This window comes from Panthera tigris, chromosome B3 (genome assembly GCF_018350195.1).
Source record: "Panthera tigris isolate Pti1 chromosome B3, P.tigris_Pti1_mat1.1, whole genome shotgun sequence".
Classification (NCBI taxonomy): Eukaryota; Metazoa; Chordata; class Mammalia; order Carnivora; family Felidae; genus Panthera; species Panthera tigris.
In genome coordinates this window covers 39,790,861-39,818,537 of record NC_056665.1, presented here as the reverse complement: position 1 = coordinate 39,818,537, position 27,677 = coordinate 39,790,861, and the positions used below count along the sequence as shown (strand labels likewise).

The 27,677-nt window shown below is 52.9% G+C and overlaps 1 protein-coding gene and 1 long non-coding RNA gene across 3 annotated transcripts in view; one reads left to right on the top strand and one right to left on the bottom strand.

Annotated features, from left to right (window-relative positions):
- The window catches only part of LOC122239445, a 36,926-nt gene extending 32,488 nt beyond the window's left edge, over positions 1 to 4,438 (top strand). For both annotated transcript variants that reach the window (XR_006218566.1, XR_006218567.1), the window contains exons 5-6: positions 1,585 to 1,702; positions 3,191 to 4,438. This is a non-coding gene — a long non-coding RNA (uncharacterized LOC122239445). The remainder of the gene's footprint in view (positions 1 to 1,584; positions 1,703 to 3,190) is intronic.
- IGDCC3 (immunoglobulin superfamily DCC subclass member 3) overlaps positions 2,182 to 27,677 on the bottom strand; it is a 40,326-nt gene continuing 14,830 nt past the window's right edge. Inside the window, exons 3-14 of the mRNA XM_042988616.1 lie at positions 9,488 to 9,632; positions 8,998 to 9,128; positions 8,422 to 8,559; positions 6,705 to 6,863; positions 5,395 to 5,560; positions 4,857 to 5,104; positions 4,506 to 4,670; positions 4,061 to 4,252; positions 3,803 to 3,907; positions 3,171 to 3,309; positions 2,820 to 3,018; positions 2,182 to 2,553 (exon numbers count right to left, since the gene is read on the bottom strand). Of these exons, the coding sequence (XP_042844550.1) occupies positions 2,329 to 2,553; positions 2,820 to 3,018; positions 3,171 to 3,309; positions 3,803 to 3,907; positions 4,061 to 4,252; positions 4,506 to 4,670; positions 4,857 to 5,104; positions 5,395 to 5,560; positions 6,705 to 6,863; positions 8,422 to 8,559; positions 8,998 to 9,128; positions 9,488 to 9,632 (2,012 nt within the window). The 3' untranslated portion in view covers positions 2,182 to 2,328. The remainder of the gene's footprint in view (positions 2,554 to 2,819; positions 3,019 to 3,170; positions 3,310 to 3,802; positions 3,908 to 4,060; positions 4,253 to 4,505; positions 4,671 to 4,856; positions 5,105 to 5,394; positions 5,561 to 6,704; positions 6,864 to 8,421; positions 8,560 to 8,997; positions 9,129 to 9,487; positions 9,633 to 27,677) is intronic.

The following is a 27,677-nucleotide window of genomic DNA, read 5'->3' as shown; positions in this document are numbered from 1 at the left end:
TGAGGAGCGGACAGGGAGTAATGGAGAGGGCTGGCCACGAGTTCTGGTTGTGTGACCTGGAAAGAATCAGCCAGATGCCATTCTTCAACTTTGGAGTGGAGACGAAAATGGTCCTTTCTGGTAGACAGTGCATGAAAAGTACCTGGTTCAGTACTGGTGAGCTGTCACTAGGGCCAAGGGGCTAGTCTCAGACTCCTCACTGCCAGCTGAGGAGGTACAGAGCAGTGGTCAGAATACAGACTGTGGAATCACGTGTATCGCCTGGTCTGGATACAAACTCTGATCCTGCCGTAACTGGCTATGTGAGATTTTAGACATTTCCTTCATCTGTCTTATCCTTTCTCCATTTCATCATCTGTAAAATGAAGGGACAATAACTAGACTACCGCTCGGGAAGGTCCTGAGGACCCAGGGAAGCTTCCTACGTGTGGAGAGAGCCCAGCGTGCATGGTGCCTGTAAGTGGTACACAGGGGGCTGTTGTTATCCTGGGCTTTGACTTGGGCGAGTCGGCCTGGCCCACCCCTGGCTGCCCTAATCCCTGTACTCCCACCCTCCCCAGGACCTGACACAGCCACCACCAAACTCGAGGTTCACTTTGGCAACAGGACTTTTATTCAGTCAGAATGAGTAGAGTGTGACAAAACTCAGGTCAAGTCAGGCCAGCGGGCTTCCCATCCCTCTCCTACCCCAGACCGCTCTTCCCATGGGAGAGGGGGTTCCAGGATGAAGGGGGGTGCAGAGAGGCCAATGCAGGGACAGAGTGGGAGTTTTGAGGGGCCGTCGGCACAGGCCCAGCATTTGGGAGAAGGGGCAGGCTGCCCTTTCCCGAGTCCACGTGGACATGACTCCAGTCTCCTAGGAAAACACCACAAATTCTACCTTCTTCAGCTAGTTAACTAAACTTTAGGGGTTGGGGGTCAGGGACTTTATGGTCTAATCTCATACTTAAGGAATACACTTATCTTTTTTTTTTCCTTTAAAAAAAAGTTTTACTTCTATTTAAAAAAATGAATTAACCAAAAATAGGTATTTGTTTCCTTGTTTTTTTTTTTCTCCTACTTTAAGTATATTGAAAAACAACACAACAGAAAGGAAAAACAAGAAGTCACAAGAACATAAATCTTTAAACACACCTTGTATAAAAATATCTTCCAGCCACATCTGCTGACAGTGGTCGTTCCACTGTTCGGGGGTTGGGTCAAACAGGCCATGTCCCATGGGATAGAGCGCTGGGCATCTGTGCCAGGGAAATCTCCCTGTCCGACATGCTCACACACCTGTCACACGCCCAGTCCGCTCCAGGGTCTCCGTGTCTCTGGGCAGAATAGGAGGCAGGCCGCATGGTGACATCCCCCCGCCCCCACTCAGGCTGAGAGAGGGTCGTGGGGATCCAAGTTGAGGATCAGTTGGCTTGAGGGGTAGGAACGGGAGTGGACAGACGGACAAGGAGGAGCAACGGCAGCATGCTGGGAGGTGGCTGGTTTGGAGCAATTTATACTTTAAGGAACAAATTTTCCTCTCATTTTTGGCTTTTTTTTTTTTTTTCACATTTTCTTTGACCAATTCCATTTTTATTTCTGTAGTTCCTGAGAGGCCTGCCCTTGATGACTTAGCCTCCTCTCTGGGGGAGCAATAGAAGGGCTGCGGGCAGGAGGAGGGTCCAGTGATACAACCAGGCCCGGAGAGCCAGCGAGCCTTGAGGTAGATGTTTTCTTTCACACCTGGAAATGGGGAAGTGCTTTTTTTTTTTTTTCTTTTTCTTTTTTTTTTTTTTTAAACTCTTGACAACAATATGGGAAGGGAGAGGGGGGTGCCCCTACAGGGGCTTGAGGTAGGAGTGCATTTGGGGCTCTGTTTGGGGATGGGGGCTGAGGCCACGGCCCAACTCCCCCAAGAACATTCATTCCGGCTGAGGTAGGTGCTGAGAGCCAAACAGCAAAAATCCATCCTGAGAAAACAAGGTCAGTGGAGGGTGACAGTGTCAGGGGCCCAGCCACAGCAGGGGCATATTTTTGGAGTCTAATTCACCTTCCCCTCTCTTTTCTTTTTTTTTTTTTTAAAGGAAAACATTAGTTCAGTTCCAAGTCATGTGGGTACCAGGCAGAGGTGAGGGGGGACATTAGTCCAAGGGAGGGGCTCCTGAAGGAACCCCTCCAGGTTCTAGGGAGGGAGGTCCCTGCTGAGGCTACTTTAGGTCTTGACAACCTGAGGGGGCAGTCAGGACAGAAATGCTGGGAAGCCCCCATCCGAGTCCCACATGACAGGAGAAATCTTGCCTTTGACCTGAGAATGGGGGGTTGCCCCCTCCGGAGCCTGCCAGACACTGGCTACTGGCCTGAGTGAGCTGGCTGGGCAGCTGGTGCTGTGGAGGCCCGAGTAGCCTGTCCTTCACTGAGGAACCCGGGGCCTCCGTCCTGGGGTGGTAGGGCAGCTGCGGGGCCTGCGAAGGGGGACTTGGCTTCTGATGTCATCTCCTCCAGAAGGCTGAATCCCTCAAGTGGCAGCATGGAGAACTGGGTCTCCTCACACAGGGCAGGGTCCCCAGGATCCTGCTGAGGAAAGGGCCAGTCACACTGGCATCAGCATGAGGGCCAGAGCCCATGAGTCCCCAGCCAGAGGGTCAGGCTCTGGACCCAATCCCACTTGGGACTTAGGGTCTCTACACCACTCTGCCTGATTCAGATGCTCAGACAGAAGCACCAGCCATGAGTTTTGTGCCTGGAGCTTGGTGAAGGCTGATGACCGAGGTGAAGGGAGGGCAGGATTGGGAAGCTGTCAGAGCCTGAAGCAGAGGCTTGCTCGAGGTGGGGGCACTCACCACGGGTCTGGGGTCCGGCTGCCCCGCTGCCCCAGCTGGGGGGAACAGCTGTTCCAGTTCTTTCATGTCCACGCGCTTCTTGTCTCGGCCCCGCTCTCCCCGTCCTGCCCCATTCAGTGCCAGGATGCTAGGATCCCTTGGGCTCCGGGGGCCCTGAGGAGGGGAGAGCTGGTTTTCTACATCCTTACACAAGAGGACCCTAAGGGGGTGAGCCAAGAGTTAGGGGGAGGGCTGTGTGGGGGGGGGGATGGGGCAAAAACAGAAGGATGGACACAGTGAGCCCCCAACTCTGCTTTCCAGTATAGCAGCACCTTCTCCAGGCCATCCCTGCCCCTCCTGCCCAGGACCCACCTGCCCCTTTGACCGAACAGGAGGAAGAGGACACAGAAGATGATGCAGGTGACCCCGATGTGGATGCCAATGACGATGCCTGTGGTGGACGTTTGGTTGGTGGGTTCCTCCTTCCGGCAGTCACATGGTGGGCTCAGGGCTAGGGGCAGGTGATGGTTGGGAGTTGTGGCTCTCTTGGCCTGAAGTACCTGGGACACGTAGCCTCTGGGGCTCCTCCTCCCTCAGCCACAGCTACCTCCATGTCTACATAGTCTTTGCCTATAGGACCCCAGCCTACTTTTTCGGTTCTCTTTACTAGTTACTGAGTACTAACTTTGTGCCAGATACTGGGAATAACACTTTACAAGGACCATTTCATCCTCACCACGGCTTTATAAAGTAGGTATTATTATCTCTGTTTTATAGAGAACAAAACTGGGGCTCAGAGAGGTTAAGTAACTTGCCTAAGGTCACACAGTTAGAATATCACTCCATTGAACTTCAAACTCCAATCCAAGCCTATGTTCTCAAGGGCCACATGCACTGTTATACTCTCCTACCTTCCCTGTATCCCTGTCCCCCTCCTCACTCAACACCCGGCCTCCCATCCTGAGCACCAGTCTTTAGCCCCACAACCCCTCCCCAACGCCTACCTGTCCTCTCAGATGCTCCTCTCAAAGATACGAAGCGGACTGTGGCATTGCCCTCCCCATGCTGGTTGTAGGCCAGCAGCTTCACCTCGTACACCGTGGTGGGGTCTGAGGGAAAGGCAGTGCTGTGCTGAGTGACCTCAGCCCCCACAGGCAGCTCTGTCACAGCAGGGAAACACAGGGAACCCCTGCACCCCGCCTCCTGGCACCAGGCACCGCACCCCTGCCCAGCTCCCCACGCGTGGTCTGTGTCTGCCTCACCGAGTTGGCTGAGGTTGTAGGAGGAGACTGTTGCAGGCAGCAGGACGGGGCCGGTGAAGGAGGCCCTGCTTGCTGGGCGGTAAAACAGCTTGAAGCCTCCCTCATGCTGGGCCAGCCGGGGCCAGGGCTCCCACAGCAGCTGCAGGGAGGAGCCGCCCAGGACCCGCACGGACAACGGGGGTGGGGCAGGTGCTGCAGGCAGAGACCAAGATGTGAGGGGGGTTGCCACCTTCCACCGTGACCCATACCCTCACGAGTCTGGCAGCTCTCTGGCCTCTGCCCCCCAGGCCTCCACTTGCTCAAAGATACCTTTACATGAGTTGGAAAAGGACGCCCCTTTCTCCAAGTAGACCCAGCCCCCACTCAGCCTCAGGGCCAGGCGCCCAGTGTAGTGCACAACCTGAACAAGCGTGTGTGGTGCTTTGCTCTAATACCTGGACCTCACCTTCACCCAGGGTGCTGGCCAGCACGGGGGCAGAGGCTGAGCTGGCCCCCCTTGGGGTATAGGCCTTGATGTAGAAGCTGTAGGCAGTGGAGGGTTCAAGATCGCTCACCAGGTGCTGAAAGGTGTTCTTGCTGACTGCCTCCTGGTACTCCAGCTCCGGAGGGTCTGGGGAGGTGAAGGGTAGGGAGGGGCAATGTAAGGGGCATGAGACAGTCTTACCAGCACTGGTGAAATGAGGGCATTCGGTGTGCAGGGGGTACAGTGGAGGGAAGGTGTTTGGTCAGGACATGCAGTATTGAAAGGGATGAAAAACAGTGAATAAAAAGAAGGGGCTGCAGAGCCCTCACCCACCAGCAGCCTTCCTGATGTGCAGGACATAGCCGATAATCTCCTTGGTGTTGACCAGGGGCTCATTCCAGGACACACGGACCTCAGTGGGTGACAGAGAGACTGCCTGCACATTGAGGGGGGGGCCAGGCAGCCCCTCAGCCCATAACACGGTCAGCCTGGCGCTGGCCTGTGAGGAGCCAGCACTGTTCTCAGCCACACACTGGTAGATGGCCTCATCCTCAGGGCCGATTCCAGAAATTGTCAGGGTGCTGCAGGGGGAGGGAGAGCCTCAGATCCCCTCTCCCTGGCAGAGTACCCCTAAAAGTTGGCCAAATTACCCCACGGGAGAGGTGGAGGAACTGAGCCTCTCCAGAAGACACATGACTTGTCTTAAGATCTTGCCACAAGCCAGTGGCAGACCAGGACTCAAACCCAAGTCTCCAGATTTAATGTAGTGCTCTTTCCTGGCACGAGGGGCACAGCCTGCTCTGGCCATTCATCCAGGCCCCCTTTCCCACATCCTCCCCCATTCTCACCCCGGCACACACCACACACATGCCTGTTGTTATTCTTGAGCCTGACGTGGCCTCCTGGCCCCAGCACCTGTCCATTCTTCAACCATGTGACATGAGGGGGCGGCTCACCCTGGGCTTGGCAGGTGAACATGGCTGTGGTCCCAGCTGGCCTGGAGATGGACTGGGGGTGCTGGACAAACTCAGCTGGGGCTGGGGACACAGAGGAGCACAAGGAGCCGTGAGGGGTAGGTGTAGGGAGACAAGACAGCTGTGAGTGAAGGGATGGGGTGCGGATGGGGACAGGGTAGCCTCAGGAAACACGGGTCTACCTCCTTGGGGAGAATCTTCCAGATGGGGCCCACCCTTCACCCTGGCCCAGGCTCCAGGAGATGATGGCAGGCCCCACCTCACCAGCCCCAGAGAGGCAGACCCAGGAGAGGACTCCATTTTAATGACTATTTAAAAGACTGACATTTGTATCCGAAAGCAATCAAGCTGAGCTCCCTGTTCAGGAAATTGTTAAATAAATAAATGTGCTAATAGGTTTGGCTGCACCTCCAAGGCGGTAATGACGGGGAGATGGATGAGCCCTCCGAACTAGCTCCCCTCACCCCTACATTCAATTCCGCCCTCCTCCAATCCCAGTTCTCCAGCTTCCATTAACACCCGAGAAATGAAATGCTCCATCACTTTCATTTGGACAGATTAACGGCACATGGAATGCTAAACAAACAGGCATTTAAGGTCCTAATTCCTCTATCTCCCACCCCTTCCCCAGCTCTCTGGGAGGGAGCCACCGCCGAAAACCCCTGAGAATGGGATCTCAGCCCAGTTCATGGGGACAGTTGAGCCCCAGGACAGGGGAATGGACAGAAGGACCTGATCAGCTTCAGAGGCTAACACCCGCCCCCTCCCCACACACCCTGCGCATGGAGACCAGCTGTGTGTGTGCATGTGGCTGGGTGTGAGTGTGAGAATGACAAACACCTGAGAGTGTGCAAGCAGGTGTGAGCTTGCAGGTGCCACATGTGTGTGAAAACAGCACGTGGGAGGGGGGACACGTGTGAAGAACATGGGGTTGGGGGAATCAGTGGAGATTATAAAATGGAGGTGGGGGGGTGGAGGGATGGCAGGGACAGCCAGTGGGACCCACAGGGGGTCGATAACCAAGAATGCCTTCCCATTCTTGTGAATGCAAGGTGGGAGCTGCCTTTTGGCCTGGCCTGGAGGCCTGGGGAGGAGCAGGAGCCACGGTTAAGGTTAGTACAGGGCCCGAGCGTGTGCCAGGGATGTTGATGAAGGGAGGGAGGAATGGGGCAGGAGGAGGGTGATGTGGGGCCGGGGAGGTCCGTACCTTGCACCACCAGCCGGCCTTGTGCTGTTCTCCTCACCCGGGTGCCTGGCCTGTTGGCTGCACAGACATAGACGCCGGAGTGCTGGACGGTTACATCTGAGATGATAAGATTGCCAGTGCCCAGCACCTGGATGCCCTCCACCCCAATGGGGCGGCCATCTGAGAAGGGGAAGCAGGAGTGAGGAAGGGTCAGGGAGGTAAGCGTGGAAGAGGGGGAAGTGAGGAATGGTCCAGATTGTTGGACATTCCACCAGTCTTCCAGGGAACCTCCATCTTTTTACTTTTTAATGTTTTTTATTTGGGGGGAGGAGGAGAGAGAAAGCAGGGGAGGGGCAGAGAGAGGAGGAGACAGAGGATCCGAAGTGGGTTCTGTGCTGACAGCAGAGTCCGAATGTGGGGCTCGAACTCATGAACCAGAGCCTAAGTCAGATGCTTAACCAAATGAGCCATCAAGGTGCCCCCAAGGAACCTCAATCTTTGACCTCTGCACCTTCTCTCCCAAGCATCACGGTATTGTGGAAAAAGCAGGAGCAGCACTGAAAACTCTTGCCTAGCAGCAGAGACCTGGGCCCTAATTCTAGCATTTTTACTGATTCACTGGTGACCCTTAAGTCCCTTCTCAGGAAAGTAGGGGGTTTGGATTAGGTGGGTGGTTTCCCAGCCTGGTTTGTCTCTCCTGAAAAAAATTCCATGCTCAAATTTTCATTTCTACTCGTGGACTGTCACATTGCCCTTTAATATAAAGCCTCTGAGAAGTCCCACAGCAAAGAGACCTGGTTAAATCTGTTTCCCGAACTTGTGAGAGGTTAGACCACCAAGCCATTATTTCCTCCCTGCAGATCATGCTTTGGGAAATGTTGGACCAGATGGTCCTTGCAGTGCCTATGGGCTCCTCCTAATGGTGAGGCCACTCTTTCCAGCCTCTCCCAGGGACTGGGCCCTTCCCCCCGCCCCCCCCCTCGCCCTCACCCCAGGATCAGATTAGCACAGTCAGAATGCAAGGAGACAGCTCCCCATTCAGTCCCTGAAGTGGTGAAATCTACTCCATTATCCTGCCTGCTGCCCCCTCCTTCCCCAATCACTCAGCTGCTACAATGTGGCACAGTCTCCTTGTGAATGCGACCCCACCCCATCCCCTCCAGACTCTCCTTCCCCTAGTGACCTTTCCACTCAGACAATGTGGGCCCATCTGCACCCTTTCATTTCTCTCCTTCAGCTGCCTAGGGATTTAGGCTGGGGATTTAGGGGGCCAGGCTAGAGACTGGGGGGCCCAGAGACAGGGTGTGACAACTGGCTGAGACTTGGAGGGGTTTGGAGTTGCACCACTGGGGAATATAGCCGGGGTATAGAAGGCAGGGACACACAGGAGGGAAAAGAACCTGGGGAAAGAACGCTGCTGAGGGGTTCTGGAGAGCCTGATGCCACTGAGAGAGGAGCCTGGAGGCGGGAACAGCGCAGGACTGCTGGGGACTGGATGAGGTAACCCAGGGAGCTAAGCCATCCTCGCAGGGGGAGGGAGAATGTGGTGGGCAGGCCACCCTCCCCAGTCCTGCCAAGGAGAGGGAAACTTAGCCCCTCCGTAAGGCCCCAGAGAGCACAGACCCCCATGGAGAACAAACAGGATTCAAAGTCCCCCCCCCCACAGCTGGGTGATGAGACCACCCTCCCAGAGGGTGGGATAGGGTGGGAGAGGCTGGGGCTATAGGATGAGGCTCACCCAGGCGGCTCCAGGACACAATGGGGCGCGGGTTGCCCGTGGCGACACACTCAAGCACCGCAGTCTGGTGCACTGTCAGGGTGAGGTTCTCAGGCCCCACGAGTATCATTGGCTCCTTGTAGGCCCCGGAGCCTGAGCCTGGGAGGAAGATGCCATGTTTCTTCACTTCAGCTGTGACCCTTCCCACCTCATCCCACCCACAACCCAGGACATGGGGAATGGGCAACAAGATCCAGCCCAGAAGCCAGGTCCTGTGGGCAGAGAGAAGATGCCAGGGGCCCCAGGGCATGGCACACATCCACCCCTCCTCACCCAGCCCGGCCAGGCCCTCTGGCAATGGGAGAGCCCCCGGGTTAAGCAGAGGATGGGCTTCCCCTGGTAGAGCTGAGCCAGAGAGCAGGCCTCATTCCTTCCGAACCTTCACCACCAGGAACACAGAGCTTTGTGCTTAGCAGGTGCTCTACATACACCTGGCTGATAAGTCTCCAGGGGTCAGTTGAAGAGGGACTGACTGGAGAGTGAGGAGAAGTCAGGAGGCAGGTGGGGGCAGAACTAGGCAGAGCAAAAGAGCCTCACCTGACACGGTGAGCCTGGCCCCGTGGCTGACCCGGACACTGGCAATGTTCGAGGCTACGCAGTGGAAGACACCACTGTCCTCAGCCCGAAGTCCTGTGATCTGCAGGACCCCCTTGGGCAGCAGTGTGTACCTGTTGGAGCAAAGGGCACAGTCAACCACCAGCACAACCACCATCACCATCGTCGGCCACATGGACACTGACATCACGGCCCAGTCTGCAGGTGCTGTCGCGAGATCAACACTGTCATCACCATCGTCATCACACACACAAGCTGGGACTCTGGCAGGTGGATGCACCACAATTCTAGCCCTGACGACAGTCACACGCAGTCTTTAAAAATCCACCGAGCATCAAATCTGGGCCCTGCCAGCCACGTGGATACTTAATCTCCACACAGCACCAGCCCAGAGGCTGCATGAGGTCCCTCAGAGCCCAGACACTGGGCCTACCTCCCCGTCTTCCCTCCAGCTTTCCCTCGTGTGGCTCACCTCTCATTGTCCGTGTCAATGGGGACTCTGTTCTTCTCCCACGTGATTAGGGGTTTGGGCAGCCCGTGGATTTGGCACTGGAAGCGGGCCACACCGCCCTCCTCTCCCACGGTGGCCTGAGGATGCACGTGGAAGTCGGACATGGCTGGGGAAACACAGGGATGTGTGTATGGAAGAGGCATATGGCCAAGGTGCGAGGGGAAAGCGTGTTGGTGTGTGGGTCATAGTCCTATTTCCTGGAGCCCTGGAACTCACTGCCGAGGGTCATGGAGTTTTCCTGGAGCTGGTAGACGCAGGGCAACAGCGTGGGGGACACCTCGTCACTTACCTGCCTCCTACCCTGGGAAGCATCTCCCTGTACAGGGCGGCATAGGGCTGGAACACTCTGAGAAAGGTCTGGACAAATTCTTGGATGCCAGACCTCAAACAAGGCGATCTCGGGATGACGATCCACAAAGGCCAGTCAGAGAAAGCCCTGTTCCCAAGTCCCATTCCCCACTTTTTCAGCTGCTTCCAGATTTATTTTTATAAACCCCCTCTAAGGTATCCAAGGCTGGAGGATTATGCTGCATGGTTTACGGACCAGGAACCTGAGGCTAGAGAGGGGAAACAGTCCAGTGTCACCCAGCAGAGACACCAGTCATTAAACCCCATTTTATGACCACGCCCAGCAGCCTCTTTTGCCTTTCCTCATCATCCCTGTCTCCAGTTCTTCTGCAGTCTCTCGATGCACCCCGAGAGAGTGGTATATCCATCCAAGGTGACAAGCTTCACAGAAGACTGTCAGACCTACAATCTACATTTCAATGTGTCATAAATATTCAGGGACACCCCCTCCCCACCTTTTGGGGATCTGAACTGCTTGAACTCTGGTCTGCAGAGCCCAGGGCAGAGGGGCTGTGGTGCACCCCACACCCCATTTCAGGCTAGTTAAGTGTGTCTACCCACCCTCACTCCCACCCAGCCCCAACCCCACGCTGTAAACCCAGGGAAGGCACCCCTCCCACGTGGGTTCCCAGCTTCAGCACCAGGGCTGCGATTTCATTAAAATCCACTTTGCTTCAAGTGCGGGAAGGCGGCTCACCATCTGTCCAGGCAGGCAGCCCCTCCCCTCCGGCACTCCATCAACTGGGACAGTCATCCCCTCCCAGAAGGAGCCCTCCCCCCACAGCAGGTTGGGCGCTGGAGCTTGTCCTGGCTCCTGCCCCTGGCTCCCTGGTGTGGGTGGGCACACCCCATCTCGGGCCCCCTCAATCCACCGGCTTGTTCAGGACTCCAGGGCAGCCCCAGAAGGCTGAGCCTTTGTACCCTTCTTCCCAGAGTCTCTGGGGGCTGACTCTTTTGTGGCACAGTCTCCATCTCATTTGCATGTGGTTCATTAAATATAAACATGCATAAAAATCCCCCGCCCTGCCTCCTCCTCTTTCAGGGCCTCCTGGGAGTGCAGCTGATGGGTGTGAGCAGCTCCTTGCACATGTGTGCAGAGCTGTCTTCTCTGGGAGGATGTGGCTGTGTCCATGGATGTGGGCTGAGTGTCTATGGCTGGATTTGAACGGGAATTTGTATCTCTCAGCTCCTGTGGCTAGTGTGTGATTCTGGTACTGTGCAGATAATCTCATGTATTCCCACGAAGGTAGAAGTCTTATAAAGGAGGCCCTCAGAGCAGGAGGCGGGGGCAAGTATCCCAGCTGGTGTCCCCATCAGGCTTGGTGAGAGGATCCCCAGAGGGTCAGCCTGCCCTCTCTCAGGCCAAAGGCTATGTTTGGCCAAGGACCTGCAGGTCAGCCCAGGAGTGCGTAGGAGGGGGCCAAGTCACTGCTGGATCCCCTCTGCTGCCTGCAGACCTCAACCTCCAGGAGGGCAGGGCTGGATGCAGGCCTAGGGAGTGGAGGGGGCACCTATGCTCCTGGATTTGCTGTCTGTGCGCCCTGGGCTCTGCCCATTCAGGAGCTGGGGCGCTACCTTCCCCCTCCTCACTCCAGCTGGAGAAGAGCTTGCAGCCCCCCAGGGACCTGGGGCGGGGACTAATGGCTCTGCTGACTACAGATGCCTCCTCATTAAGGAGTCCAATCCTTTTGTGTTTCTAGCCCCCAGCCTGGGCTCCCCGGGGGAGCCTCGACTGAGGGGCTGGCCTGAGAGTACAAGGGGAAGGACTGCTGCTTCTCGGGGCGCTAGACATGGAGCAAGTCTGGCCTCTACCATCTTGCCCCCTCCTCCTCCCCTCAAAACTATACAAGGACAACAGCATGGGTTGAATGTGTACTAGAGAGGAATGCTCAAGTAGGAAGCAGTCAGAGGTAAGAAGCCAGCCCAATACTCCTCTTCACACGGTGGCCAACAGGACTCCTTGGGGTCCCCCGGGGCCCCTTGGATGCAGCTGCACCCCCTCTGCCCAGGGCTCCACGTTTCCCTTCCACCAGAGCAGCACCTTGCTGTACCTGTCAGTTTTGCTTCATTGCAATTCTGCCAAACATTTCATTTGAAGGGTAGCTTTGCCTTTAAAAGTGCTTGAAAAACACTCATCTAGAAGCTAACCCCTTCATTTTATGAAGGGGGCACTGAGGCCTAGGCCCTCTGCCGGGGTCCCTTAGATCTCCAGCAACTTTTTCACTCTCCAAGGGCACGTAAGCCCAGAATGGACTGCAGGACAGACCAGCCTCTTCTCACTGGTTGGGAGATGGTACTGTATTCCAAGGTGGGGGGGAGGGGGGTGGGTAGGGAGCTTCAGAGATGGTTCATCAGTCCCATCCCTTGGAGCCCAGCTGGCTGCACAGGTGTGGTCCGGGGGAGTAGGGTGTGATAGAAGGGGGTGGTCCTTTTTACCTGAGTCTCCTTTTTTTTTTTTTTATGTTTATTTATTGGGAGGGTGGGAGGGGCAGAAAGAGAAGAGAAAAATCCCAAGCACACTCAGAGCCTGACCAGAGGCTCGAACTCACAAACCATGAGATCATGACCTGAGCTAAAAGCCAAAGTCAACCACTTAACCGACGGAAACACCTAGGCACCCCTTCCTGAGGTTCCTTCTTGCCTCCCCTTCCTCACTCCTAGCCAGCCCTTTGGTCTGGTCAGCCCTATGGATTCCTTAGACGTCCAAGGGGGTTGCCTTGAGACCCTGGGTAGACAGTGTCCGAGCACCAGTCTGCTCATCCGTCAAGGGGAACAGGTACTTCTCAGGGCCCTTCCAGCTCTGACTCCCGCTGCCTTCATAAATAGGTCCTTGTTCACATGCACAATCTTCCATTCACTCCTAGTTCACAGGCAACATGTTTTTTCTTTAAGAAGTGAGAGAAAGTTTCTAGGGGCCACTTAGGCCTCCTCTAGTCTCTCAGGGTGGGACAGGTTTGGCTCACAAGTCTGTTTTTGTCCTGGCTTATGCTAGCAGGCCATGGAGCCAGAGGGAAGATGTCCTTCATCATGTCTCTCTGGGCAACCATAGGCATATGGGCCTGAGGACTGGACCTTGGAGCATACTGAGCCCTGAACAAGTCCTCCTGGGGCCACTGGGTGATTAGTAATGGAATACACAGGCTACTGTTGTAGCTGGAGACACTGTGTGTGGCGGGTGTCGTCAGTATTGTGCCTGTGGCTGGTGTACGTGAAAGCGGTGCTGTAACTTGTGGCTGTTGATGCTTTTGGTTACGGAGGGATAGTTTTGGGTCCCTCACTGCCAGCTGGTAATGGGAGGGAGTACAGGGCAGTGGTTGGAGGGCCCTTTCAGTGTAAGGGCCGGAGACAGTGACAGGGAAGACAAAGGCCTGTTTGGGGGACTTTGTGGAAAAAGCACCTTTGTCCCCAAGCAGTCTGGGAGGGACTCTCCCAGCTCCTCCCTGCCCCCATCATGGGTACAGCCAGACAGTGGGGAAAGATGGGCAGAGAGAGCCCAGCAATCCACCCGGGCTGAAAGGGAGCAGGAACAGGCAGGAAATGGCTCCTGGACACCCCCTATAAATTACCCAAGGGGGGGGGGGTCTCCTGAGAGCCAGATCTAGAGCAGCTCAGGGAGGGGAGGGAGGACTTTCCTCCTGGTCCAGGACCTCTGGCAAGGTCAGGCCTGGATCTGATTAGACAGGCTCCAGGGGGATGCTGCAGGGCAGGGAAGGGTCGAGGCAGAGTGCTGGGAAGGAAGCTGGCAGCAACCCCGGAGCCCAGCCTCCCACTCTTTGACTATAGCCACACTCCTATCCCATGTGTGATGACAAACAGATCAGTGGCACTTTAGGATGGAGAGTTCAAAACACAGTGTTTGCAGAAGTCGGTGGCACAGGGAGTCTAAAGGCACCAACTGCCACCACTCACACAGCCATTCAAGAGCAACAACCACGAACCACGGATTCCTCCAAAGGCCACCACTGCAATCCCCTCCTTGTATCCATTCCTGCCAGGATCAGAAACGCCCCAGATGCCTAGCCCTTCCTCAGGCAGCTCAGGTGATTGTAATGTTTTTCCTCACACTCCAGACCTGCCTGAATCCCCTCTGCTTCTACCCACTGCCTCCAACTGTCCCCTCCAGACTCACATTTTCCAATATAGGAGCCAGGTTTTAAGCACTGGAAATGTGGCCAGTCCAAACTGAGATGGGATGGAAGTGTAAAAACTACACATTGGTTTTCAAAGATTTAGTATAAAATAAAAAGACACTAAGCATTAGACAAATGCAAATCAAAACCCTAATGAGATACTACCTCACACCCATTAGGATGGCTACTGTCAAAGCAAAAACAGAAACAAAAACAAAAACAAACCACAGAAGATAACAAGTGTTGGCAAGCGTGTGGAGAAATCGGAACCCTTGCGTGCTGTTGGTGGGAATGTAAACTGGCATAGCCATTACGGAAAACGGTATGGCGGTTCTTCAAAAAAGAAATAGGATTATCCTATAACCCAGCAATTCTACTTCTGGGTATATACCCAAAAGAATGAAAAGCAGGGTCTTAAAGAGATATTTGTATACCTGCATGTGCCACAGCATTATTCAGAATAGGTAAAAGGTGGAAGCAGCCAAGTGTGCATCAGTGGAGAGTGGATAAACACATACACACAAGGGAACATTACTCAGCCTTAAAAAGGAAGGACATTCTGACACAGGCTACTACACAGATAAACTTTGAGAACACTATGCTAAGTGAAATAAGCCAGACACAAAAAGACAAGCACTGTATGATTCCACTTACATGAGGTACTTAGAGTGGTCAAACTCAGACAGAAAGTCGAGCGGTGGTTGCACAGGGCTGGGGTAAGAGGGACATGGGCAATTATATAATGGAAATAGAGTTTCACTTTTGGAAGGTGAATTCTGGAGGTGGAAGGTAGGGATGGTTTGTATGATAATATGAAGGAACTTCATGCCGCTGAACTGTACACTTAGAAACATGGTTAAGACAATAAATTTTATGTGTTTTTTACCACAATTTAAAACTTACAGGGGCCCCTGGGTGGCTCAGTCGGTTGAGCATCCGACTTTAGCTCAGATCATGATTCCGCAGTTTTTGAGTTTAAGCCCCGCATCAGGTTCGCTACTGTTGGCACAGCGCCCGCTTCAAATCCTCTGTCCCCCCCTTGCTGGCCCTCCCCCACTTGTGCTCTCTCAAAAATAAAATATTAAAAACAAACAAAAAAACTTGGACAAATAATTGTAATCGATAGGAATAAATAATTTAAAATATTTATTACAAGTGCAAATAATATTTTGCATTTTAAAGACTTGGCTCAAAAAATGCAAAAGCCTTACTAATAATTAAAAAAATCATGATTACATTAGGGCACCTGGCTGGCTCAGTCAGTGGAGCATGCAGTCAAGGTCATGAGTTCAAGCCTCACATTGAGCATAGAGATTACTTAAAGTAAATAAATGTTTAAAAATAAAAATAATGATTATATATTGGAATATTTTAGATATACTAAGTAAAATAAAATTTATTATTAAAATTAACTTCACCTGGTTTAAAAAAATTTTTTTTTAATGTTTATTTAGATTTGAGAGAGAGACAGAGTGTGAGTGGGGGAGGGGCAGAGAGAGAGGGAGACACAGATCCGAAGCAAGCTTCAGGGTCTGAGGTGTTAGCACAGAGCTCGGTGCAGGACTTGAACTCATGAACCACCAGATCGTGACCCGAGTTGAAGTCGGACACTCAACCGACTGAGCCACCCAGGGCGCTGTCACCTGGTTTTTGTTTTTGGTAAATGTGACTGACCCCTAGAAAATTTAAAATTACCTATGTGGCTCACATTGTATTTCCACTGGAAAGAGCTGCTCTAGAAGATAAAAAATTTTGTTCTTCACACAACAGCCCTTCAAATACTTGAGGTCTGAGTTGTTCCGAGAGAAACATCTGAGGTAAAACACCGTCAACTCTTTCAGTTGTTTGTGATGTGGAATGATGTTCAGATGCCTTGAGCCTGGAGACCCTCCTTTAGCCAAGCTCTAGGTAGGCAAGTCCCCCTTACAGTGGGGTGTCTAGAAATGGCCAGAGGGTCTGAGGACTTAGAGCAGATTTCAGCCATCAGCTGTAGTGAGTACCCCTGTGCTGTCCAGTATGGTAGCCACTAACCACATTTAAATTAAATTTAAACAAAATTCAAAAATTCAGTTCCTCTGATTCACTCACTACCTCTAAAGTGCCCAAGAGTAGGCTACTGGCTACATTATGGGTCAGCACCAATAGACCATTTCCATCATCACAGATAATTCTATTGGACACTGCTGGTCTAAGTCCAAGACAAGGCCTCCGATGCCCAGCTGCCTTCTCTCTTGCCACCCCAGCTGAGAGGCCCCCTTCCTCATACCTCACTAGCCTAGCATTGCCCCTGCTGGCTTCCTCCCCACAAGGGCCATATTTGATCATACCTTGGTCTATCACACTGCATGGCAGAGAAAGCCTCACACAGCAAGATTTTAGCTCCCAGTGAGGAAATAGTTGCTAAGAGCTTTTTGAGGTAGTGGGACAGTTAATGGTATGGGCTCTGGAGTCATATAGTACCAGGTTCAAAACTCAACACCACCACTCTTAGCTGTGTGACCTTGGGCAAGTTACTTAATCTCTCTGAACCTCTATGTTGTCACTTATAAAACAGGGACGAATAGCTCATGTCGCTAGTGCTGCTGCACTAGGGGATTCAACGTGAAATATTTGTAAAGTGCTTAGCACATAGTTAAATCCTTGCTAGCTGTTGCTAAGGGAAATTAGTAGAATCTTGAGTTAAAGGGAACTGAGAGGGAAGAGTGTAGTGGGAATGGGGGGGAGAGGTAGAAGCAGTCTTCCCCAAAAGGGTAGCCATCTTCCCTCAGAGGGTTAGTGGTAGGACCTCAAAGCCTCCAGAGAAGTGAATAAAGACAGAATTTGTAAGGTCTGTGTGGTGAGGGGGCATCAGTGCCAGGGGAGGGGGGCAGCCAGATACAAAGCAAGCCCAGCTTCTTCTCACTTCTGCCTGGGGGCTCCACAGAGGCCCCAATAGTGAGCTGTCAGCTGGAAGAAGCCATCGGGTAATTGAGGCCTTGATTTCTCTAGTAAAATGTTTATGAAGCCCATAAACTCATGCCTTTATTGGCCAGGCTCATTCCAGGGGATGGATGTGGCTCTCTGAGGTGTAGTTAAAGCACCTGCTGAACTCAGGCACCCGAGGGCTACTCTGGCCTCCACCCAGACCCACCAGGCAGAGTGACCCCTGGAGGGCAGGGAGACCAGCCAAGTCCCACCTCAAACACTCTTTAAACTTCTCAAAGCTTATAAATGTCCTATCTCTAAATGTGTATGGGAAGGAAGGAGGAATCCCCAAGTGCTGGGGATTTGCCAGAATCCCCAGTGGGGTCTTGGACTTGTCCTCAGGGTTATCTGGCCCAGGCTCACCTTCCTCAGCACTCTGTCCCTGTCTCCTCACTATCTCAGTCCCCACGTTGCCCCCGACTTTTGCTCTGTTAGGGAAGAAGCTCCACATGGATTGGCCATTGTCACTTGGGGTAGGAGAAAGTATGAACTTAGGAGACCTGTATTTTCTTCCCTGGGCCTCCAAAGGGGAGTCTGAGAGTCAAATTAAGATTGTGAATCCAAAGAGTATGTTTTGGGGGAGCTTTGTGGGGTTGGGTGTTGGATGGGTGTGGGTGGATGGTGTCTGCTTACAAACAGCCCCAGAGGACCGCAAGGTCTCAGAGGCCCTGCTCAAGCTTCACTGGGGGGTGATTGATTCCTCTGGGTCTTTGCCTGGTGACCCTGCTCTGAGAAGCCTCTGGATCCTTTTGTCTGCCTCATCAAGCCCCTTACCCCCTGCCTCAGCTCTGAACCCCAGCCCCTCCCACCCCAACACCAGCTCACCACTCCCCCCAGCCCCAATTCTAACACAAAAGGCAACTTTGTCTTTCAAGTCAGTAGCCATAAATCCACATTTCTCCCCTCCCTCCTGGCAGCCACCTCTGACAAATGGGGGGGCCTGGATGGGGAGAGGTAGGGAGCAGTGGGAGGCCAGGCTCAGCTTGGGAAAGTCCCTGCATCCAGCTGTTGGCCCGCTGTAGGGCTGGCGAGTATCGAACCTTTACGGCCTGATCTTTGATTCCAATGGACTGTAAGGCCCGAGGCACAGCTGCAGGGGAGGCAATCTGGGCCTCTCTGCACCTCTGGGCTGGGCTTTTATGACCCAAGAAGAATAAAACCTCTCAAAGCCCTACTTCTAATTATTCTGCCCATAATTCCCGGGCTCCAGTTCTTCCTCCAGATCAAGCCATAGGCTCCTCCTCTCTGCACCCTCCGGCCTTCAGTGGAGGGTATGATGTGTGCCGGGGGGGGGGGGGGGGGGGGTATGTGCTGCGGGGCAGGTAGTGTCTGCCTTATGCAGCTTGTGGACATGCCACTGGGTGAGTGTGCCCACTGCTTTCATTGGTGGCCCCGGACACATTCAGGGAAGGGGAAGGAGAGGGAAGTATCACTTACCCCATGTGACCACCATACCCTACCCCACTGCTAGGTTTTCAGAAGCAGCCCATATTCAAATATTTTGCCCTGTTTTCATCTCATATATCAGGCAATATCACATCAGAGGATGTGTCCTGGTTTTTGGTTTGGGAAATAGTCATTTGTCATGTTTACACAGCAGACCCACTGAGTGGACTCTAAGCATGCGTTCGACAGATCCTTATTGACTTCTAATGTGTCAGGATGTTCTGGCACCCTATGAGCAAATGCCTTCCATCCCACAGGCCCTGTCCTTAGATATCCCCACCCAAGCTCCTAAGAAATATCAAAAGGGTGAGAGCACAGAGCCAGGATCTCAGGTACTATCACAGTACCACTCTGAAAAACAGACCTACAGAAGCTTCTGATGGTCAGAGGTTACATGTTATACTTGCTAGCATAACCCCGAGAAGTGGGGATTGCTACCCGTTCTGGGGCTCAGAGAGGTTAATTAACACAGCCACTTAGTGATGTTAAAGCAGACATTTGAACTCAGAGCGGCCTAACTCCACACCCAGTGCTCTTTCTCTGCATCAGAACTGGGGTGGGATGGGCACACGTATTCAAATGCTGCTCAAACAAGACTGATGATCCCTGCAGACACGCTTACAGAAAAACACAGAGACACACAGCATCCTAGACCCTTATGAGCACCATGCCTACACGCATTCAGAGACACCAGGGTCCAGCAGGCTCCATGCTAATGGTACTCGCCCAGGGCTTGGGGGCAGGTTTCACAGAATATAACTAATGCAGATAAGCACCTTGATAAGGTGGGGTTATCACCCCACTAATGGTCATGGAGCCCACACATGCTTCCTAAGTTCTGTGAACACAGGTGCTTGTCCCAGGGTAGCTCTTCCCTGAGCATTTCCAAATCAGCAATCTAGGACACGGAACTGTAGGGCCTTGAGAGGGTTGGGCCTTAGAAGATAGAGGAGTAATTTATTTTCCTGATTTGGGGCAGGAGGGCAAGGCACTGTGAAATACTAGTGGCTTTCGTGGGGTGAGGGGCAGGGGGAGGAAGTGCCAAAGGGAGGGGAAGTTGTGAGACAGACTCAGACCTGTCATAACTGGATGTATGATCTTGATAAAACCAAAGCCCCTCTCTGGACCTCTGTTTCCTCTTCTGTAAAATTAGGAAGTTGAGTTGGACAAGTTATAAAGGCTTATCCAGCTTCAGCCTTTGAGGCACATTTGCTTCCAAGCGCTAGCCAGGGGTACAGAGTCAGGGGCTAGGAGCCAACTGGGGAATCGCTCTCTGCCTTACATTTGAGAATATCCAGGCCCAGCAGAGCCCCTCTCCACAGACTGCACGTCTCTGCCCGTGTCAGGGTCACCAATCTTCCTTATGTAAACCTGCCCAGGCCCACAACATCCTTAACTTCCCGTCGTTCTGGTCAAGACACCGGATCTCTCTCACCTCCCGGAAGGGCGTCTGGTTAGGCGGCCCAGGCTGGAGCTATTAAGTAAATTGCTTTCACATGACCATGAGGACAACTCAACAAAAACAGATACTTCCCCTAAATTTCCAGAGCCATATATTAGGTTTTGTAGGGACTAATACTGCAGGGGTCAGGTAGTGGACAGGTGACCTGGGATCATGCTTGGCTCTGTCACAGACTCCCTATGTGACCTTTTGATTCCAACCTTGGTTTTCTCATCTGTGAAATGTGAGTGGCGCAGGATAGACAAGATAATCTCTAAGGTCCACACCAACATTAACATTCTAGGATAACACTGGGTAAAGTGGTCTCCTCTGCATCCATGGAAGGCCCTTCTCCTATTCTCAAACCTTGATCTGATGCTGCTTTTATGTTTCATGACTCTGCAGAATCCCTGGTGGCTCAAAACCAAACCACAGGAGATTAAGGCCTGTAGGCCCTCCACCCCAACAATACTCCAGAATAAGCCTCATCTGTTTGGGGAAGAGGGAGGCCTACACTCCCTAGGAGGATCATAGAGTTTCTTGGTTGCTATGGGGCTCCCAATTCTTTGAAACAGACTTATGTGGGGAACCCCACTACTGCCCTCCAGTTGTCAGAGGTTTTCCAAAGCCCTGGGAACCATCTTCCAGAGAGGATTTCCAAAGCTTTCCCATACATTCAAAGGCCTCACCACACCCACCCCTAACCTCTTCCTCTCCCTCTCTTACTAATGGCACAACATGCACCAGCTGCCCAAGCTACAAGCAAACCCAGGGGTTACTGACCCATCCTTCTCCCTCTCTCCCACAACAAACTGGTCACCAAACCCAGGTGTATGGTCTCTTTTGCATACCACTTGGCTTAGGCTCTGAGCACTCTCCGTTGTTTCTGTGATAGCCTCCCCGCTCCCTCCTCTTCTTCCCTCATACTGAAGCCATAATTGTCTTCCTAAACATCCAATATGATCATCAAACACCTTTGGTGGTTCTCCATTGCCTTGAATCAAAGCACTCTCCTTGAGACGGCATTCAAGGTCTTCACTATTAGGTCCTGTTTGCTCTTTCTAGCCTCAAATGCCAGCTCATTCTGCCTTCATGTGGTTTGTACTCTGACCATGTCAGAAAAGGTTGCCTTCCCTGGATATATGATAGATGCTCACACTGCTATTTCTTTGCATTCTGCTGTCCCCTCTGCCTGGAACTTTTTGATCCTCTCTCTTACCAGCACCCCCATTCTCCACATCCCCCAAAGGAGGCAGAATTAATTGTGCCTCTCTCCTTGTCCCTATTGGACTGTATTAGAATCCATTGTTCACACATCAATCTACTTACTAGCCTAGGAGTCCCTTACTAAGAATGGCCTGCTGTACCTTTCTACCTCGAGCACCTAGAACAAATACTAGGTAAATAATAATTCCTCATAAACTATTTCCTGAATGTTGACTTTAAGGGGCATATGGTTTGGGGGGGGGGGTCCTTCCCCATCATCTTCTCTTCCATCCAAGTCCCTTACCCCACTACAATCCAGTGTCTGTTCTTGGGCAAGTTACTCCTTTACCTGAGTCTCAATTTCTCCGATGAAAATGAGTCAGTTAGACTGGCCACCGTTCTGGCACTGGGCCGTGTATCAGAATAACTTAGGAGGCTGGGTAACAATGCAGATTTCTGTACACCACCGCCAGAGAGATTCAGATCCTTTGGTCTGGCGTGATGCTCAGGAATCTGTATCTCCATTAAAGCTCACCAGGGTGTCTCAAATGCACAGTCAGGATTGGGAACCCCTGGTCTGGCAGGTTCTTGAGAATCTGATCTTTCCTAAGGCTCCAGCATCCCACAAGGGCAGATTCTCAGCCCAGCCTGGCCCCCAAGCCCCCACCCCACCCCCCTCAAGCCTTGTTCGAGGCCGGCTGGTCCAGGACGTGTGACTCCGATGCCACGAGGAGAGGCGCAGAGTGGGCAGCGGGCGGATGGACGAACGTGCGAGAACCCGGCCCCCGCGGGGGCCCCCAGCTCAGTCCCCGGGATGGCGGGCGGGGTCAGCGCCCCGAGCCTGAGGCCCTGAGAGCAGCTCTCTCCCGGCGGCAGGAGTAAGTGGGACCATCTGCTCCTCTCGTCGGAGGTCAGAGCTTTGTGTCAAGCTCCCATCCCCCTCGCTCCTCCCCCCTCCTCCCCACCCCGTGCCCTCTGACTCCCGGGACTGGAAAGAAAGAAGCCCTCGAGGTCCTGATGAAAGTGGCAGTGTGATGGGGAGCGACAGCGGCCGCCGAGCTCGGGGCGCGGGCAGGCCCCCGGCCGGCGGGCGAGGGCCGGGTCGGGAGGAGCGCGGGGTCCCGCGCAGCGGCCGCGGGGCCGAGCGGGCGGGCGGCTCCCGCGGGAGGCAGCGCCGGTTCCCACAGCCGGCCGGGCCGCCGGGCCCCTTTGAAGTGGCCGCAGCTGCACACCCCGACCCGCCGCTAATCCCCGCGGGGCGGGCGCCCTCGCCCCCCCGCATAGCGGTAGTGTCCGCGCTGAATGGCGCTGGCTAATTACCTCGCTCGCACCGCCGCGGGTGAATGAGAGAATCCGGCATTGTGCGCGGCGAATGGAGAAAATAAGACAGCCATTGTCCTCACACGCCAAACGAGGGTTTGATGTCGCTGGGGCGAGCGAGGCACCATTTCCCGCCGCCTCCTCCCACCGCCCCCCACCCCCACCCCGGCGGCGCAAATTCCCCAAGCTGGGCCCGGCCCCTGCGGCCGCGGGGGAAACTGAGGAAGCCGGGAGGGTGCAACTGCCCCAGGCTCCCTCCCGCCCCACCACCCGCTCCTCACCTGCCTTCTCCACCCGCAGGTTCTCAGGGCGCCTCCTGGGCTCGCCCAGCCCCGAAAACCAGGCTCGGCCCTGCGCCCACCAACCTGATTAGACGTCGTTGGGAACGCGTGAGACAACTGTCGAGGGAGCAGCTATTTCCGCACCTCGGTGCCCAGCTGTGTGCCATCAACCCACAGGGCTGGGGAATTTCGGGGCGGTGGCTGGAGAGACGATTACAGGAGGCGCGAGAGGAAGACTCCGGAGAGAATGGGAAGGGAGATGAGCTGTGGGGAGCCTGGACTGATGGAGGGACTGGCCTCCTCAGGGAGGAAGAGGGAAATGGTTGGAAAGGACAGATCCGAATTATAGAGGGTCTGCAAAACCAGACCCTGGGGTCGGGACGGAGTGCCCCGTGCAAGGAGGCTACTGTTCTCAGTCAGGGAGAGTGGTGGGCTGATGGGTTAAGACTGCAGTTACAGCTGCAAGGAAACCCACTCAACATCAGAAACCCTACTTGCCTCAGGCAATCTCCCCCATCTTTTAGGTATAAGGATATAAGGTAACTCAGCTGAGAAATCAGGACTAAAGGAAATGACCATGCAGATGGGCAAGCAGATGAGCATGCTGACCCATTCAACAGATGCGGGTGGGCTCTATCAGGCTTCCTTCTCTTTATCATCACCACCAAGTAAGGTGGGTTTTTTTTTAGTGGGGAGGGAGCAGAAAATTATATCCTTCAACATCAGGAAATGTCTTATCTTTCTATCCCTGAGTCCTTAGCTCAGAGGCAAGTAGGTACAAGATAGATAGATGCTCTTTGAGATTTGTTGATAGGAGAAATGAGCTGTTTTAATATCCCTCAATTCCACATTTCCTTTTCCTGGAAGCACATACTTCCTCATCCCTTCTGATGGGATCTTACACTCTTTCTGCCTGAAGGAAGAATGTTATACATATGCTTCGATGTCCTATCAGGCTTATCAAATGATAAAAGGGTCCGGTCCGTTGCCCTGATCAACAGTAGGCTATTGGGCTGAACCAGTTAGCACCACTCATTTGGTGCATATCATAGAGCTCCTTCTGAGGCTGCAGTCTTTTCTAATTGTCTACATTATAAAATAGACTATAAACTAGATTATAAATTCGTTATAGGCAGCCCATAGCCAGACTCTTTAACAGAACCAACCATCTACTTACCCATTCATCCACTTATTTGAGAATAAAATTAAAGAATGAAAAACACTTGTTGAGTCAAAACTGTTCTTTGCTCTGACCCACCAACCCTATTTAACGTTAACAAGTACTAGCTGTAACAGGGATACATGAAAAGCATGCTTTTAAAGGAGAGGAAAATCTAAGCATAGCTCACTGTTTTTCTGACACAATCCTGAATCAAGGTTTAATCTAACCCTGGTCATCCCCTTGGATGTGGTCAGAATGTTTTTCTTTATAATTCTCCTAAATCTTTATGTTAAAGTCATATTTTTTCTGCCTAAGGCTCTAGAACTAAGCTTGCTAGGCATCACAGCACCTGCTGCTGTTGAACTACTCCCTGCTTAGGCCAATCTGCCTAGTTAGTTGATCTGCCTAGTTAATTGATTTAGAAAACTTCAAAACAACAAGAAGATAAAGCAGAGCTGCTGTGGATGGGGTCAATGTGGGAGGCCTGAAGCCCCACCAATCTGCCCCCCCCTTCCCCACCTCCAGTCCCTGTGCCCCCTCCACAGACCCAGGGACTCTAAGGAATGATGCTTCAAGTCCCCTGATCTAGAGGGAAAAAAGGACTTATCCAAGGAAACAAAAGGCAGTTAATACCAGTTAACTAACTGGAATTTAAATAAAAACTTGAAAGGGGGAAAAAAAAGTAGTTAGCAGATCAAACATCATTCTAATGCTACACAGGCCACTAGCTTCATTTTAAAAGACTAAAATGACCATTCAAACAGAAACTACAAATATAATTATCCCTATACGTGTGCCTTTATGGTTTGCCCAGATTTCAGCCAGAATGCCTGAATGTCTAATCCCCAGATAAATTATACTTTGGAAAATGATCCACTATTCAAAAAGTGAGAGGAGCCTCCAGGCCCAAATTAGAGACTCAATACTTTTAACTGAAAAAGTGCTTTTAAAGGAAGCCTATTTCTCTTCACATCTCTTCTTTCCCCAAACCGAACACCGTAAGCAACTTTAAAAATAACGCTCCACGGGTGAGACTTCTGATAGAAAGATAATGAGTATAATAATGACAGTGTGCCTTTTTCCCCTTATCCATTCCCACATGTGAATATTCACAGGGACTTTGTTATCATGGTTATGACTTTTCAAGATAACAGGAAGGTTGGCATGTACATGCAGGGAGAGCTCTTCCAAAGTTCGGGAAGCACAGGAAGCTGGACAGCAGAAGGATGCTGGTTAGCAGAGAACCTGGCATGGTCTGTTAGCTCTTTTGGGAGTAAAGCCACTGGTCTGGCATCCTGGGACTTTCTCCAGCTTGCCTGGGAGGGTGTCCCACCCTCAGGTGACCGAGGACCAAGTACCCAGTACCTGGTAGCCACCTCTCCTGTGGTGGCAGGACCAAGGTGTGAACTTGCCAGGCCAAGCCCTTCCGAGTCGCACTAAGTAGTAGCACCTGGGTCTCTCTCACTTCCCCTAGGTGGCAAGCGGTGGGATCTTAGAAGTTGGATGTTTCAAGGAAGGGAACAGAGGAGGGAGATAGGGGTGCCCTTTAAGACCAGAAGAGGTTGGGATGGGAGACATAGGACACAGATGCAGACAGGACCACTCTCACCTCCTGACGAGAGGGACTCAGAAGGTAGTGGAGAATGGCTTAGGCAAAACCACACCTTTAGGCTCTGGAGGAATAATCCCTGATTTAACTTTATCTGTCCTCCTCCAACCCTGGCTGTTGGGCCCCAGAGGATAAGTGACTCCTAGCAGGCAGGAGGTATTCCTAGCCTCCCATTTCATGTATCTGTGGCTCCCCAGTCTTTTACCCTCATTGGGCACCAACTCTAGGCCAAGCACTGTGCTCAGCACTAAGGATGCACAGAGGAGCTAGTCCCTCCCCTCAAAGAGTTTGTAGACCAGTGGGAGGGACAAGCTATATACTAACTGTCCCAGAATGGACAGGTACGTCTCCTAATTCCTCCCACCTCCAAAACACAAAGCTGGGCAAACAGCCCCATGAATGCTTCTTTAATTGATGTACTAAACACTGCATTGTTTTATTTCAGGAAAGCCTTGATCCCATCCATGGTACACTTGCCAGCTTGCTTGATTTTGATTTTTGTCACAGTTTGGTGGGAAAATGACTGATTTGAGAAGCAAAACCAGAAACACAGGAGAGCAGGAATATCAAATAGGCTCAATCGTGAGGCTTATTCTATGTGATATGACTGGTGATCTGACATAATGGAATCAAGAATATTCTAACCCAATCTGCGAGGGAGACTAAATTAGGGCTTCTCTAAGGTGCTTGAGGTTTGAAATACAATTTTAAGGGACTTCAAAAAGTTAGGGTGAATTGAATTATTGCAGAAAAGAGGGGGACATTCCATATAAGCCAGAATGTAAGGGACAAAACAGTGACCCCAAAGGAGATTTGAGGAAAAAACAAACCAGATGTGAAGGTGGCAGAAAAAGATCCAAGAATTGTTTATCACAAGCCAAATACTGGATTTCGATTTCCTAAGATCTTGGCTCTGAATTAGAGCCCAAATCCTGTTTGGCCAATCAGCATGTTGGAAAGAACATCAGACCCCTTGTGTCCCAGCTGTGTACACCCAGGACTTGGGGCAAGGCCTTTTCTGGGCCTCAGTTCCCACGGCAGTCCTATGAGAAACAAGGTGGGAGGCTGGGGAAGAGTGGAAAGTAGAGTGAGTGTGAATGAGCAACACCCGGAGAGCTGACCCACTCCCCATTCCTGTCTACCCTGGGGTGCAAACACTCCCAAGCACTGTCAGGGTACCAAGCACGCATCCCTGTGTTCAAGTCCGCCCTTCTGCAAAGGCTCTGGGACCTTCTCTGCTTCCTTTCCCTCCTAGAACTGGCCCGTTTAAAGATTTGCCCACAAACTTTTGTCTAGCTCTAGCTCCTTGTCAAAAAATCCCTGGTTAAAACCCCAAGATGATGGGGAGGAGGTGCGGGGGACCTCCAGACCTCCACTATTCTCCATTGTCACGCCCCCAGACCAGTTCCAGGCTCCAAGTTGGTAGGGGCGAGTTCCCAAGTTACCAAGTCAAATGTCCCTTCCCATCCTGGCCACGGCAGCCCAGTGCGAGGGGGGAGGGCGGGTAGCGGCCCGAGGCACCGGGTCCTGAAAGTGAGAGTGCCCTCACACAGACAACGTACGCTCACACTTGCACCCGCACGCATGTCCTCACTCACACCCACACAGACACATCGGGCACTGTGCCTCGGCAGCCAGCCGGCGACTGCGCGGCGCGGGGTTAATTGAATGCACATTGATTCTGCCGCCCGCCCGGCCCGGAGTGGGCGAGAAGCTGAGCGCCCGGGGTGGGGACGTCCCTCCTCCTCTCGTGACACTGCGCTCGTCCCGAGGCGAGGCGGGGAACCGGTCCCTGCGCGCGGCCGGGCTCCTGGAGCGCGCGCGCCTCGGGAACTTTGCTGGGCCGGCCCGCAGTCCAGGGTCTTGGGACACGTGCGCGGCCAGGAGCGAGGGGTAGGGGTGGGGGTGGGGGGGTAGGCAGAAGCTGGGGAGAAGGGCCGGAGAGTTTTTCTGCCAAACTTTGATCCTGACATTTAAAAATGGAGGCGGCCAGGCCTGGCGCGCCAGGAGGGCCCTAGCGAGAGGGAGGTGGAGGAGAGAACTGGGGCGAGCCTGGAGAGGGGCACGGAGGGGAAGGGTTGGGAGGAGGGACGCTGTGCAAGACAAAATCAAGTCAGTGTCTCCGAGCCTCAGAAGTGAGAAGGGCCTTGAGGAATCTTTTAATCTGGTGCTTGTCACACCACCTTCCACCTATGAGGAAACTGAGGCCAAGGAACTGATGGGTCCAAAGTCACACCGGGATGA